Raw genomic sequence first — 13,850 nt, forward strand, 5'->3', positions numbered from 1 at the left:
GCGAAATATCAAATTACATTATTGTATTTGAGATAATCGGTACATCCAAACCCTATCCCGAAATGGGCCTCATCGCTAAAGTGATTTTTTATGAGAATTAGGTCAGTTGCCAACTGCTCCAGCGTTGTCTTTGGTCGTTTACCTTCAGTTCCTGGCTCAGTTGAATTTTGTATAATTTATCCATTCTCAATTGGAACGGCAATAAAAATAAGACTACAGTCATAAACATTTCTTGCCTGTGGCCTCTAGTCGCCCAGATAGTTGGGGAATAAAGGCTCGGCTAGCTGGACTGGCTGAATACTAACTTTTTGTCCGTTTCACAATATTTCTTCATCAGTGCCGTGTGTTCGTGGGGTTAGGTGAGGTAGTGAGTGGTTTTGCAAACCGATTTTTGAAAACTTTTTCTAGAGATCAATTACCCGAACACCAAACTGATATTTTTGCACTCGGCGCGCGTTTCGCTAACAAGGTTTGCATCTTCAGGAGAAGTAAATTGATACTGAATCTAAAGACAGGGGTTAGCTGTTTATATACCTAAAGATGATTATCCTAATTGATTTTTCGGTAATTAACTAGTGGAACCACTACCTGCAAATTAATTTGTCCGCTTTATAATCTATTGTTTGCCTCCATACTATTGTGTGTTCAATCCAGTTGAAAGGGTTTGGGCCACAATGCCCAAACTGCCTCAGATTCTCCTGCACACTCTCACAGACAACGGCAATGTTTTCAGCAGATCTTGCATTTCGTCGATGTACGGGTGTTGGTAAATCGTTTACTGAACCAGTGGACTCAAATTCACCCACCACATTGCGAATAGGACGATTATGGCGACCGTAAAACGGCCGAAGCAAACGGTAAGTTGCCCGAACAGAATACCCATTTTGATGAAACAATTTTATTATTTGCACGTCTATGGTATACACGAACGGACTGAAGTACATTATACCAGTTGATTATTGTCTGAGAAACCGTCAAAGATATAGTTCATATTGAACAAAATACAATTGTTGTTTTGTTGTTAAGGACGTTAGCATTTTATCAACCTTTTTGGGTTTTTCCACTTTTTGCAATCTAAAAAATATAAGAATTGTAACGGACAACTTTATAAAGGTTTAGAAAGAGTACGTTTTTAGTTCACCCTGACAAGTTACTGCATGAGTTAAAACTATATTTTTCAAAGAAAAATGTTGTATTCATCAATAATTTTTTATAACTTTGCTGAATCTGATATTGATGACGATCTTATCGAATACTCAGATACTTGTCTACCTAATATCCGTCTGCATCTCCATCGAGCACTTCGGTTTGATTAACGGGCGGTTTTTCATGAAGGTCGTTACGATCTCGAATGGAGAGTGAATAATGAATGAAATTACTTCAAAACCAATAAAATTGTCGGTGGTTTAGTGCAGAAAAAGATGGAGGGAGAGCAATAAATCGGATTTTAATTATATTGTCTCCAACCCTCTTGTATATGTGCAATTTTTCCGATTTCTCTCCTAGCTAACGTACAATCGGTCGATTTCCACACCATACATTTCAATTAAGCAATTAAGTTGGTATGTCGTTGCGAGAGAGAAAAGTTCAACCCACTCACTGCTCGGGCAGCAAACTTTCATAATTAATTCATGACCGTGCAGTTGAAGAACGAGAGAAACTGAACGCTTCGAAAAATGAATCGCTTCTAGTGGCTTAGTTGATTTGCTCACCAGAATAAGAAGTGTCTTTCAATTTCCACCAGGAAGAATAACAATTAGCAGAAACGGGAGTCTCGATTGACGTCCTCGTTTTCGTGGCTTTACCAACTCGAGAATGAAAGCTAGACTTTTAATTGAATTATAAAATTAATCTAATAGATACAGTTGGATAAAGAAGGAAAAAATAATAAATGAAGGGTTAAACGGCGAAGTATTTTCATGAAAATGCTCTACATTGGCTACTTCCTTCATAGTCTATTCCATTTTGACAATTAGTGTGCGCTCTCAAGATGAACAAATAATAATGAAAATTCAAATCAACAGTTCACGCGAGATACCTGAGTTGAAATGTATATTCCAGAAACCATTATTGAACATTTCGAAGTATCGGGTATCTCTTATTTTGGTGATTTTTCGAGTAATATTAACCATTTATATTAACTTCGAATGAGCTTCAAAATAAAAAAGATAAATCCATCACAGGATTAAGTAGCACTTGCTTATTTTTAATGCTCCCGAGATATTTTTTTATAATTGACCCATGGTTTCCAAAATAGGGATAGGACAAAAAAGTTTTAGGTTATTCTCAACTCTTTTCAATCTCTTTGGAAATAAATGGTCATATTTCAGTCATTTGGTACTCCATTCGTTGAAAAATTGGGGTGTGCATGAATTTTTCAAGAATTGACTGTGACTTATAAAAATTTCGAACGATTATCAGGACTGTAATAAAAAAATATAATCAGATTACCAAAACTCTCAAAAATATCAGAAAGAGTTCGACTCCATAATGTTATATGGATATTTCTGCAAGCAATATTACTACCAACAAATACATAAAATTTCAAAATTGAAGGTAGCGTAAGTCAGACGATGTATGAAAGGTCTATTCATTTCTTAATGTCACTGTTTCAAATGATAGTAATATTAAATGCATTTATGTATGGATAAAGCCATTATTATTATATTATTATTATAATCTATTAAATACATCCTGATAGATATATCAAAGTTCCCGAGACAAAGTTTGAACAGATTTTCAATATCTACATAAAAACAATTGGTACATTCAAATTGACATCCAAAAATAGGTTTTGGAATTTTAACACGTCAATTTTTTGGTATCTTTCAAAAGTAAGCGACAAAAGTTAACTTTGTCGAAATTCAACACTACTCTATCCCGAAAATGAAGACATCCTCATCAATACATTTGTATTCTAATCACTCTTTGAGAAGCAAGTATAAATTTCAATTCAAAATTTATGAATCATAGAATGATCAATGGAAAATTGGTTTACTCTCATATTGCTATCTGACATTTCTTATAACACTGGAAAAACAGTCAGTTTTTTAATCCATTATATTTCAAAGTAGATTCTGAAATAAAGTTAGCAAGACATGAAAGTTGGTAATACAACAAAATATCTGAAGAAACCAATCATTTTTTCAAACACTTTCATAATTTTCTCACCAATAGAACTATCGCCAATCAGAACCACGCAAAAACTTCAACTTCATCGATTCCCAAGTACCCAAGCTTATGCAGATGACCTTGTCATCTTAACAAGGTCCAAGTCGGAAAGGAGAGCTTGCAATATCTTCCAAAGTACGAAAGACGTTGTTCACGGTTAGTGCCAGAGGGAGCAGATGTTTGTCAACCCCAGCAAAACTATGATAATCCCCTTCACAAGGAGAAGAAAATAGAACGGTTTAACGCCACTTTTCCTCAATGGTGAGGTCATTCCAGTTGGAACGGAGGTGAAATATCTTGCCATTAACCTTGATAAAAAACTCACCTGGAACGCTCACTTGGAAAAAGTTTTACATAAAGCTATGTCTATGGACATGTCGAAAAATTTGTGGTAAAACTTGGGGTTTAGGTCCCAAACAAATCCACTGGATTTATGTGAAGATTGTTAAAAAAAACTAATCAATACAGTTTATTGTATGATTTTCACTATAAGGGTTTTCAAGCAAAAACTGTTTATGCTTGAAGAAGCTATTGAATAGCGAAACACGTGTCGCGGTTTTTGTAAAACCCTGATAGTGAAAATCATACAATAAACTGTATTGATTAGTTTTATAGTATGGATTTTCATCAAGTATCGGCCAGTTCTATTCAATTATTGAAGATTGTTAGACTAATGATCACTTATAATAATAGGGGAGCCCAAGTGGGGATTTCGGGATTTACTAAAGCGCGGCAGATTAATATACAGGGAGATACCTTGTACCCGGTTAAGTACCTCCACCAAATATGAGCCCCATATATAAGCCCGCTTGTGAGGGATAAAGGATCAGATTAGTAAAAAAAATTGATCATCAGAAATTCTCGAGCGCGTCAGATTAAGGTAGGGTGAGTTAATTACCTGCTGAAAAGTGTATATTTTAGTAATCTGACAATTTGAGAGTGACGTAAAGAAAGGGGAGGGCAGCGAAGTTGTAAAAAAATAACGTTATTTCGACATTCTCGAGCATAGCTAATTTTTTTTATTTTGAAGGAAATAATTCAAGGTTAACAAAAAATATATAATTTGACGATTTCCGCAAGCCGAAATAACAAAAATTCATCGATAAAGTTTAATGCGTGCAGCTGTGTGATATCTATATTTTCCTCTCCGAGTTTACATTCCTCTATTCTCTTTTCACTTTTTCGCTATCTCTCTCACTCCGTCCCCACTCTGAAGTCTGTTGCCATGACGCCATCAGAGCTGATCACAGAGACTGGTTCGTGATAAAGATGATTAATTAATCAATTAATTCATGGATGTAGCCGTTACTACGTGGTAGTAAATCATAATGAAGAAAAGAGAAATTAAACTTTCTATGTTTTTACCACTTTTATTTGTAACTAACGTTACTGCAGTTTCGTCCTATAAGGACATTTTCAAACTCATACAATATATAAGGACATTTTTAAACTTATACAATGTATAAGGACATTTTCAAACTTTCAAACAAAATGTCCTTATAGGACGAAACTGCAGTAACGTTAATCACAAATAAAAGTGGTAAAAAATATAGAAAGTTTCATTTCTCTTTTCATCATTAATTAATCAATTAATTATAGAAAATTAAATTTTTTTGAGCATTTTTTTTAATAATTTTTTTTATAAATACAAGTATTCTTTTTAAAAAACATATACTTATTTATTTGCATTCTACTTCCTAAGCTTTTCAATTATTTAGGTTCAATGATTTAAAAAAAAATATTGTTTTTGTCAGATTGAGCGAATCCCTCTAGATAATCGTCAGATTTTGAGACAGCACATCTAAAACATAAAGATGAACCATATATATCTTAATCCAACGCGCTTGAGTATTTCGAAATGGCGAATTTTTTTTGCACATTATAATAATGGCCGCGAGTTTGCGTCAGATCGAAATCGTCAGATTATTGAATGAGAGCTTTTTTTGGTTGCACTTAACAACCCCTTGAAAAATCTGACGCCCTCGATTAAATTTTTTTTTTCACTTCTAACCCTTACGTATAACCATCCACATCATGCAAACGATCAGATTAACATACCAACATTATTAAAAATACGTAGGACATTGATGCTCTCAATATCTGACGCGCTCGAGTATGTCCATGCAACAGTATTTTTTTACATATTTAAAAATCTACAGCCGCTTCCCCCACCGATAAAAAGGTATATATTATATAACATTTTTTTCTTCTTATCATCTGAGCTTTGCAACCTAATATGTCTCAATGATACATCGTGGGATCCCCTGCTAAAAAAATATCCGATCTTCTCGCTCGTGGCATCAAAATTAAAATTGGGAATAATATTGGTGACTTTTCTACTTTCATGAAATTTTCGTCGACTTTCCAAACACCATTACACAATGCTAATGTATGCTGTCTAACCTTCCTTCAATGCATTAACCCATCCACCACGAAGCAAATAAACACGGGACTAACGGTATAGTGTCTAATGAATGTTTCAGAGCTTCAATTAACTTCAAAAGGCCTCAACTCCTCTGGCGAGGCTACAGAAAACGTTTGTGAACCTTTTTGGCAGACGAAAATTACGGAACAGAGATGCTAGGGATGAACTCATTGAAAATATAATAGTTTGTTTAAATGAATGAAACTTGGATGCCTTGTACACAAAAAAGTACGGTGAAGATTTCGTTTTTGATCTGTATACCATACAGTGTTTGCTTCAGGTGGAATAATAGGGCAGATAAAAACAATTTCACTGATATCAAACCACAAGAACCTACATTTGGGGGTTAGGCCCGAGATGGGCGAGTCAATTTGACCTCTTGTCACGGACGTATCAAAAAACAAATTTCAATAAAAATCAACATACGCTACAAATTAATATTTCGAATGAAAACACCAAATAATTCATCTTTTCCAATTTCTCTGCTCCGTGGGATTTGGCAAAACCATGCCGAATATTAATTTCCTGCCTAATGCGACAAAGGATATTGTGTTACATCCTACAGCGTAATTAAACTGGGAACTATTGATATTTCGAATTTCATTGAGAACATTCCTATTCCTATCATAATATCTACGCAGACTTCTTTTAAATTGTGAAATTTCTTATTTTCAATACACATTTAAATATGACAAGAGCGCATATATTATTTTCATTAATTTTGAAGCACTGCCAAGAGAGAACGAATAAGAAAGTTACTCGTAAAAATTTCATTTACTCTAATGATAATGCTAATAAGCTTTATTGTCCAAAGAACATCAAGTCTCACTGACAAAGCTGCAAATTGTCTTCCATATAGACTGTTTCGGAAATAAAAACTCCAAAGACTGTCAAACTGTATGTAGTTCAAACAAGGATTTGCAGTAGTCTCGACTTTGACATTGCACATGAATCTTGTTCTTTCCTGAATAATGAAAACAGTCTGCAATTGTTTGCAACATACTCCCCAGAAAAAAAATTCTCAAATACCTCAAATGAGAATTAATTAGTCAGAAATAAGCCGATTTAGCGGCAGACAAACCAAGTTTCTTATAAGTAATTCTCACCCTGAATCCAGCTCTTAATTGAGGTTTACAATGCGATCGGCGAATTTAAGTTTATTATCAATTATTACCCCCCAAAAATTCAGAACTAGGTCTGCGTGAATCATCATATATGCATCCTTTGTTGTTAATGGTATGCTGTTTTAATGGTATGGCTGTTGTTAATGGTATGCTGTTTTGGAAACATTAAATGACAGCAGAGATTTCATTACGCCATAATATTGTGGTATCATCATTCTATACCGATATACACACATCGGAAAAGTCTAGGGATATTTTTAAAAATGGCAATAATTTTTTTTAGATCGCTTCAGGGAAAAAAAAGTTGACGAGTGATTATTAAACGAATGTAACTTACAACAAAATTTATTAAATGGTCAAAAATACTGAGTGCGCATATAAGCAAAACTAAAAAAAAATATGGCTCTTCTTTGGCACCCCGAAAATAAATCATAATACAAAAAAAATTGGAATCAGTACAAAGTATGGCCTCCACGCTGGTTTATTACGGCCCTACATCTATCGTGCATCGACAAAATGAGATTGTCAATATCTTGTTGAGGTACATTTGGCCATTCAGCGATTAAAAGCTCTCTCAATTGAAACGTTGTGTGCATGTTCCCCATATGCGGAGTAATTCTTCGTTGAAGCATGTCTCACACATGCTCGATGGGATTCAGGTCCGGTGATTGTGCTGGCCATGGCAATACATCAACTCCTTCGTTGGTGAGCCAGTCAGTCACTAGACGCGCGACATGTGGACGAGCATTATCGTGCATTAGGTGGAAGTTTTCACCAACAGCACCAGCAAACGGACGGACGATAGGTACTGTCGAGCTGTGAGGGAGCGATTTGGTAAAAGGAAATAGGTTCTACCGCCGATCATGATTCCGCCCCATAGCATTACTGTACCACCTCTGTATGTGTGGACTCCCTGGACGTGTCTCAAACGTTCATTATTTCCAGGTCGTCTCCACAGTCTTACTCGACGAGAATCTGGATGAAATCCAAATCTGGATTCGTCTGTAAACAAAACTGTGGCCCAATCATTTGCATCCCAGTTTTGATGTTCTCGACACCACTCTAATCTTCTACCGCGATTGCCTCTCGACAAAGGTGGACATCTAAGTGGCCTTCTGTTGTGGAGTTCTGCTTCATGCAGTCGATTTCTGACAGTATCACTACCAATGGTTACCTGGTGCGTCTGCTGCAACACGTTAACCAACTCAGGTGCTGTGATTGTCGGTTGTCTTCTTGCGGTTAAGACCAAAAATCGGTCTTGAACTGCAGTTGTAGCGCGTCCTCGCCCTGGATGTTGTTCGGCTGGACTGCCAGTTTCACGGAAACGCCGCCAAACGAAGAGCTACATCATTTTGTCGCATGCCACCTTGAAGAAGCCCTACACATCTATTCAACTCGGCCAATGGTAAGTGATGGCGTTCCATATTAAAGCACAATATTTCCAGTTTAATTGCTGAGCAAGAACTACATAGAATGTACAAACTCGACACTTTCAGATTATTCATTTTAGCCAAAAACCTACAGTTTGTAAAAAACTTGATAAAATATTAGTTACCGTTTTTGCAGGCTTTGTTCAACCCACAGAAATATACAGGGTGGTCGAGTGTACCAATTTAATCGAAATTAAACGACCTCGTGCATTTATTTTTATGATATTCAGTATGTTATAAAAATATCCCTAGACGTTTCCGATGTGTGTATATTAAATCGTTACTGTATAAGAAGTAAAGTATCGGTAAAGTTGACCTAGTAAATACATGCCTGTTTTTAAATAGTTTATCTTTTGAAAAGTTGCCCTTTTCTGAACTTTGAAGAACCGTAACTTTGTAAATGAGGGAGAGCGCCGCTTTTTTCTTTCGGATTCATAATCTACGCATCAAAATACAGTAAACTAAAAAAAACCATCGGGTGCCCTCAAAACGAATATTTACCTAATCCAGTTTGTTGGAAAAGATACAATTCCGAAGAAATCAAAACAATTTTTAGGAAAGCGATGAGTGAATGAAGGTGACAGTAAAATAGTAAAAAAGCTATTATTTCACGAGTTTTCACTGTAGGAATTGAGTTCCTGGAATATACAATTTTTTGTTTTTCGGATGGCCGTATCTCTGAAAACACAACGTTGCGACTTTAGATTAGCGATCAGCAGACAAAAAATGTTATCTTGAAGCGCGAGGTAATTATCGGAATAATCATTTCCTTCCCATATGGCTTATTCCCTAAATACAAAGCATCAAACCACTTACGAATCTTTTTGAGTGATATCAAACCGTCACTCTCCAATGCATCAGATACTTCAGAGCAGCTCGAGCCTGAGGCACTGCCTTTCCTTTTTCTCTTCGAACATTCCGTCATTTCAAAACGATTCTCCGCTGGTCCACGTAAACAACTCACGCCTGATTTACACTCCCAGCTTCGTCAACAAAATCGTAAACAAAACTGATATGCTTCATATCACGAAAAAAGTATCTATCTCTGCAGAGAGATAATCTCCATGATCAAGACACCTTTTCGTCCGTTTCTGTCACATGTGCTCAAGGCAAAACGAACTCTAGATCTACCTTATCCACGCAACTACTGACGACGAACTGATTTCAGAATGTACCGTCCGTTAAAACAATGTCACAAGATCATCACTACCGGGAAGACAATTGATGTTCACGTGAGAAAAAAACGATACCAACAAAAACAAATCGCAGTACGACAATTAGCCTGAGGCGATGTTGAAGAGGAATTATTTTATGATGTGGTGATTACTTTATTGAAGTAAATTCAGTGTGAAGAAAATTATAACGGATGAATCTACGTTGCAGCATTTTTCTTATGCACACATCAAGTGTGTGAAAACAATAATAATAAGTATAGTTTATTTCAAACAACAAGGTTAAACACAGTGATATAAGTGGGTTAAATGTATACTATGAAAGACGTCAATGAGCACATTCTATTCCTTATTTTTCCAACGAAAATATATTAAATTACAATAACAATTATTCAATATAATTCAGCAAATAGATCAGTTTGTTGCTCATAAAAGGTATAACTTGTGCATGAGCAAGTTAACTAATATATCAATGAATGTTGTAAAATTGGAGACATAAAATGTGAAATGTATAAATGTAGAATAGTAATATCAAGAGACGCATAAATATAAATTTTAAAATGTATAAACATAGATAGTTAATATCTGAAGATGTAAAAATATAAAAATGTAAATATTAAACTGTAAAATATGTGTATGAAGGTAAACTCGTGGAATTAAAGAAATTGAATGTGAAATTATATCTTGACCTAATAAGTACATAATAAATAACATAAAAAGAATAACTAAATATCTGTGAAGTAACCATTCAATTAAAACAAATATGAAAATAAAATAAAAACAACAATAAAAGTTAATTGACGCTCCGGGGTGACTTCATTGATTCCAGTGGCGCATTTGCTTTTTCAGCTGCAGGAAAACCCGGAAAAACCTGCAGCACCACATCATCTGAAGATCTTGATCTAACAATGTCCTCTCTCTTATAAAACAAAATGTAGGGTGTCTCCAGAGGCTCCAATAAATTCAATGCATCGCCAGAACACTTCGTGACACGACTATCGTCAAACTTAAACCAGTCCGTTTCTTCTTTGACCAAGGCGTAATAATGACCAAATTCAACGCCAGAACCACAGTGAACAATGACTGCATGAATATTATAACAGTGGTCTGCTAGGTTGAAATGTTCATCTATTTCGAACCTTCCAAAGAGTTTCTTGCTTCCTTTAGAGGTTGAGTCTTGTTTGAAAATCATCAGTGTTATTATTAGATTGACTGGAGCCTCAGCTATACTTGTTTCCTTATAACAGTCAGTAATTTTGGCGCATGTTTGACAATACAGTCGATCATCACCTGTTAAAAATTCCATTTTCAGATGATTTAACAATAAGCTTTGCACGGGCTGGTTATTAGTCGTATTAGGAAAAGCTAGATGAAGTTCCAAAAATTCACATAAGTTTTCGGTACTTCTTGAACATTTACCACAAAGTAAACAAGTGAGGATTTTTCCAGTAAAAGATTTACAAACACAAGACGAGATGGGTTGTACGGAATCATTCAGTCCAGAGCGGTCAGGAGTATTGATTTTGCTATTGTTTTGCTCACGAAGAGTATTCAACAAGAACCCCAAGAATTCGGAACAATCCTCTTGTTTTCCTAACGAGTATCTAGTGGACTTCAAAGACTCCAGGAAATCGGTTGGAGGGAAAGATGATACCTTCTTACGAAACTGCAGCTGCATGAACAGTTGTTTGAGTTTGATGAATAAGTAGGAAACATTCCCGTTCTCGTTCATCATTAAAACTTCGTTCTTGAAATTCTTCGTCATGAACAACACTTGTAAAATGCTATTCATGTAGCAAGTGTTTCCTAAATTATTCAATCCAATTTTCTTCTCTAGATTTTCAGGACAACTATCTACCGATTCGTAAGGAAGAACATGTTTCACAGAATCTCCATAAGAACCATTTCTCAAGCTGCGATCGATCCTTCCAAGTGAAGAAGGGTTTCGTAGAGGGATCGATTCGGCTCTTGCTTCAAGAAGCTCTTCCACTAAAAGGGTACCAGTTCTACGAGGACTGCAACTCATTTTTTGGGGGCAAGAATGACCTGAGTCCACTGACCGCACTGAAAAAGAAGAAGGTGGATCAATCACTTGTGAATTAACCTTGATAGGAGACTGATGAATATCCATATGTCTCGGCTTGTTTCGAAGAGGTTTCAGTTCCGTTCTGAAATTAGGGCAATGCATGATTTCATCAAAATTATGTGAAGGAGGAATAGTTCCAAGTACTGAAGCAGCATTGCCACGTTGAATAGCAATACTAATTATTTCTATCAAAAAAGAGGTAGAACGGTGATCTTTCGTTGCTTGGCCTATTCTCCTTTCGAGTTCATGAACGAATAACAGAGACTCCGGGCCATAAACACCAAAAGTTTCAACCGCTACTGGATGAAACAGATAGCTGTTTCCAAGATTTTGGTATTTTTTCCTTTTCAATTTCTCGCCAAACAATGCTGCAGTTCCAGCAGACTTGGAACTTTTGGCTAGATGGGAAGCCGCGACCGTGTCAACGCAAGTAAAGTCCCAATTATGTTTGGATCCACGTACACCTCCTTTATGACTAATTGAACGATTTTGAAAACAGAATAGTTTCTATAATTATATCCGATGGAATTCGAGCTCTCTATACTTAACTTACTGTTTGAGGTAACTATTCAGTATATCCTTCTTTCAATAATTTGGTTCACTCTTTCTGCAGGTACTGTTTGAAGCCACTTTTTGACATTTTTTTTGAATATTTGTTGGTTGCGGGTATGTCTTAACTCATTAGGTATTTCAGCATGGACAATTGGACTCAGATAAGACAGAAACTTTTTATGTTTGGTTGTTTCCACTTTGGGTATTTTTGTTGTTTTTTGTTTGAATCTTGTATCATGATTGTGTTCGAGCCATAAATTGTTCATTTTTGTGATGGTGAATAGCTAGATTCATGAAATATAAGTGTCTACAAGTAAAGGTTCATAACTCTTTAAATAGTTTCTGTGACGCATATGTGTATGTTTTGTTATATATAATTTTCAACAGTCACTTCTGTGTCACTTCAATAATATTCACATAGTTACCCGTTATTCCTCCCTACACAGTAATTGCATAGTTTATATGCGTTTGGGCCAAACTGAGGTATAAGATTTTCAGCTGCGTCAGAGAGAATATTTTTTTGAAAAACTTAAATTTATTTAATAACCATTGGAACAAACACGCGACGTATTCGGCGTGTTTGTTCCAACGCATTACATAATATATTAAATATACCTGTGTAAAGTAACCAATGAATGATTTATAAACATTCACAAAGATTGAAAAAAAACTTCAAAATCTAGTCGAGGAATTCTTTTGTTTTGTCATTGTTTTAAACACATATATGTTTTGCCAGTTTTTTCACAGTCTCAGGCAGAATATAGAAGAATTTGCATTCATTTACTTCATAACTTTTGTGAAAGAGGGCGGTACGATGACGTAATGGTAGTAGCAACTGTTTTATGTAAATGTTCAGCCATATTGCTAGATCTTTGTTTAAAAACATGCACACAGGCTTTTGGGATATAGGTTACTGCCACTGTTAAAATGTTTAATTTGAAAAAAAAATATGCACGAGTCTCTAGAGCCTAGTTTTGCATTCGTATGGTATATTTCTGTACAGTCAACTGATGTTGACATTTCTATTTTCTAAAAAATTACAGTTTAGATTGTGCCCACGCAGAATGAATAACATAGCATTAGTCTTTGATGTATTCAAATTTAGATTATTGTTTTTCGACCACTTCAGCATATTTTTCAGAATATGCATTTTTGGAAAAACACAGCTTTATTGCCAACATTTCTTAATATCGAGTGTACCAAGTTTGTTTGGTAAAACTATGTGAAAATCCATAATTTTCGAAATGTTGCTAAGGAAATGACTTAAAGGTATAAAAATTTGATAAAAACTTATCTTTGAAAGATACTCAAAATTAATTAGGTTTAAACATTCGAACAATGTTTATCAAGCCAACTGATTTCTACGACGAATAAACATAACATTTTCGAATGGCCTCTAATCTCACCTTACTCCATGAGTTCAAATAAACCATCGATATCATCAAACTGATACAGGTATATTACTGTGACGATTATAATTTCATAAATACGAAGTGGAAACGTTATAAACAACAATCATCATGAATTGCACAATGGATTCAGATGTCTATATCTGTCGCATTAATTGTATGCATACCGTAACTAATTTGATACATTCATAAGCATGTAGTGGCTTTCTTGTGAGGCTACAATGAAGGTCGCCGTAATTTTTATTCATGAAATTTTGTGATACCGCTTATTATTTGGTATGATGGAGTTGTAATTCAAAGATGGCGGTGGCATTGGGGAAAATTACACTTTTTATCAAATTAAAAATGCACATTTCCAAGACCGTAATAATGATTGTTGTTATAAAAAAATAATTGCCTGCACTGCAAAGTAACAAGTTTGGAGGAAACGTCGGGAAGAAATACCATAATACGACGACCTCGACCGTACAAAACAAACTGG

The 13,850-nt window shown here is 35.3% G+C and overlaps 1 protein-coding gene across 5 annotated transcripts in view; it reads right to left on the minus strand.

Moving 5' to 3' along the window:
- Pde8 (Phosphodiesterase 8) overlaps positions 1–13,850 on the minus strand; it is a 219,236-nt gene that overhangs the window by 128,817 nt on the left and 76,569 nt on the right. The window contains exon 1 of one of the 5 annotated variants that reach the window (XM_023167844.2): positions 8,967–9,239. The exons of the other annotated variants lie outside the window; for them this stretch is intronic. Within the exon in view, the coding sequence (XP_023023612.2) occupies positions 8,967–9,075 (109 nt within the window). The 5' untranslated portion in view covers positions 9,076–9,239. Of the gene's footprint in view, positions 1–8,966; positions 9,240–13,850 lie in introns of those variants that run through there. 5 annotated transcript variants of the gene reach the window in all.

Source organism: Leptinotarsa decemlineata, unplaced genomic scaffold, assembly GCF_025532065.1.
Source record: "Leptinotarsa decemlineata unplaced genomic scaffold, Ldec_3_MD MMD2_tig00001719_RagTag_RagTag, whole genome shotgun sequence".
NCBI classification, from domain to species: domain Eukaryota; kingdom Metazoa; phylum Arthropoda; class Insecta; order Coleoptera; family Chrysomelidae; genus Leptinotarsa; species Leptinotarsa decemlineata.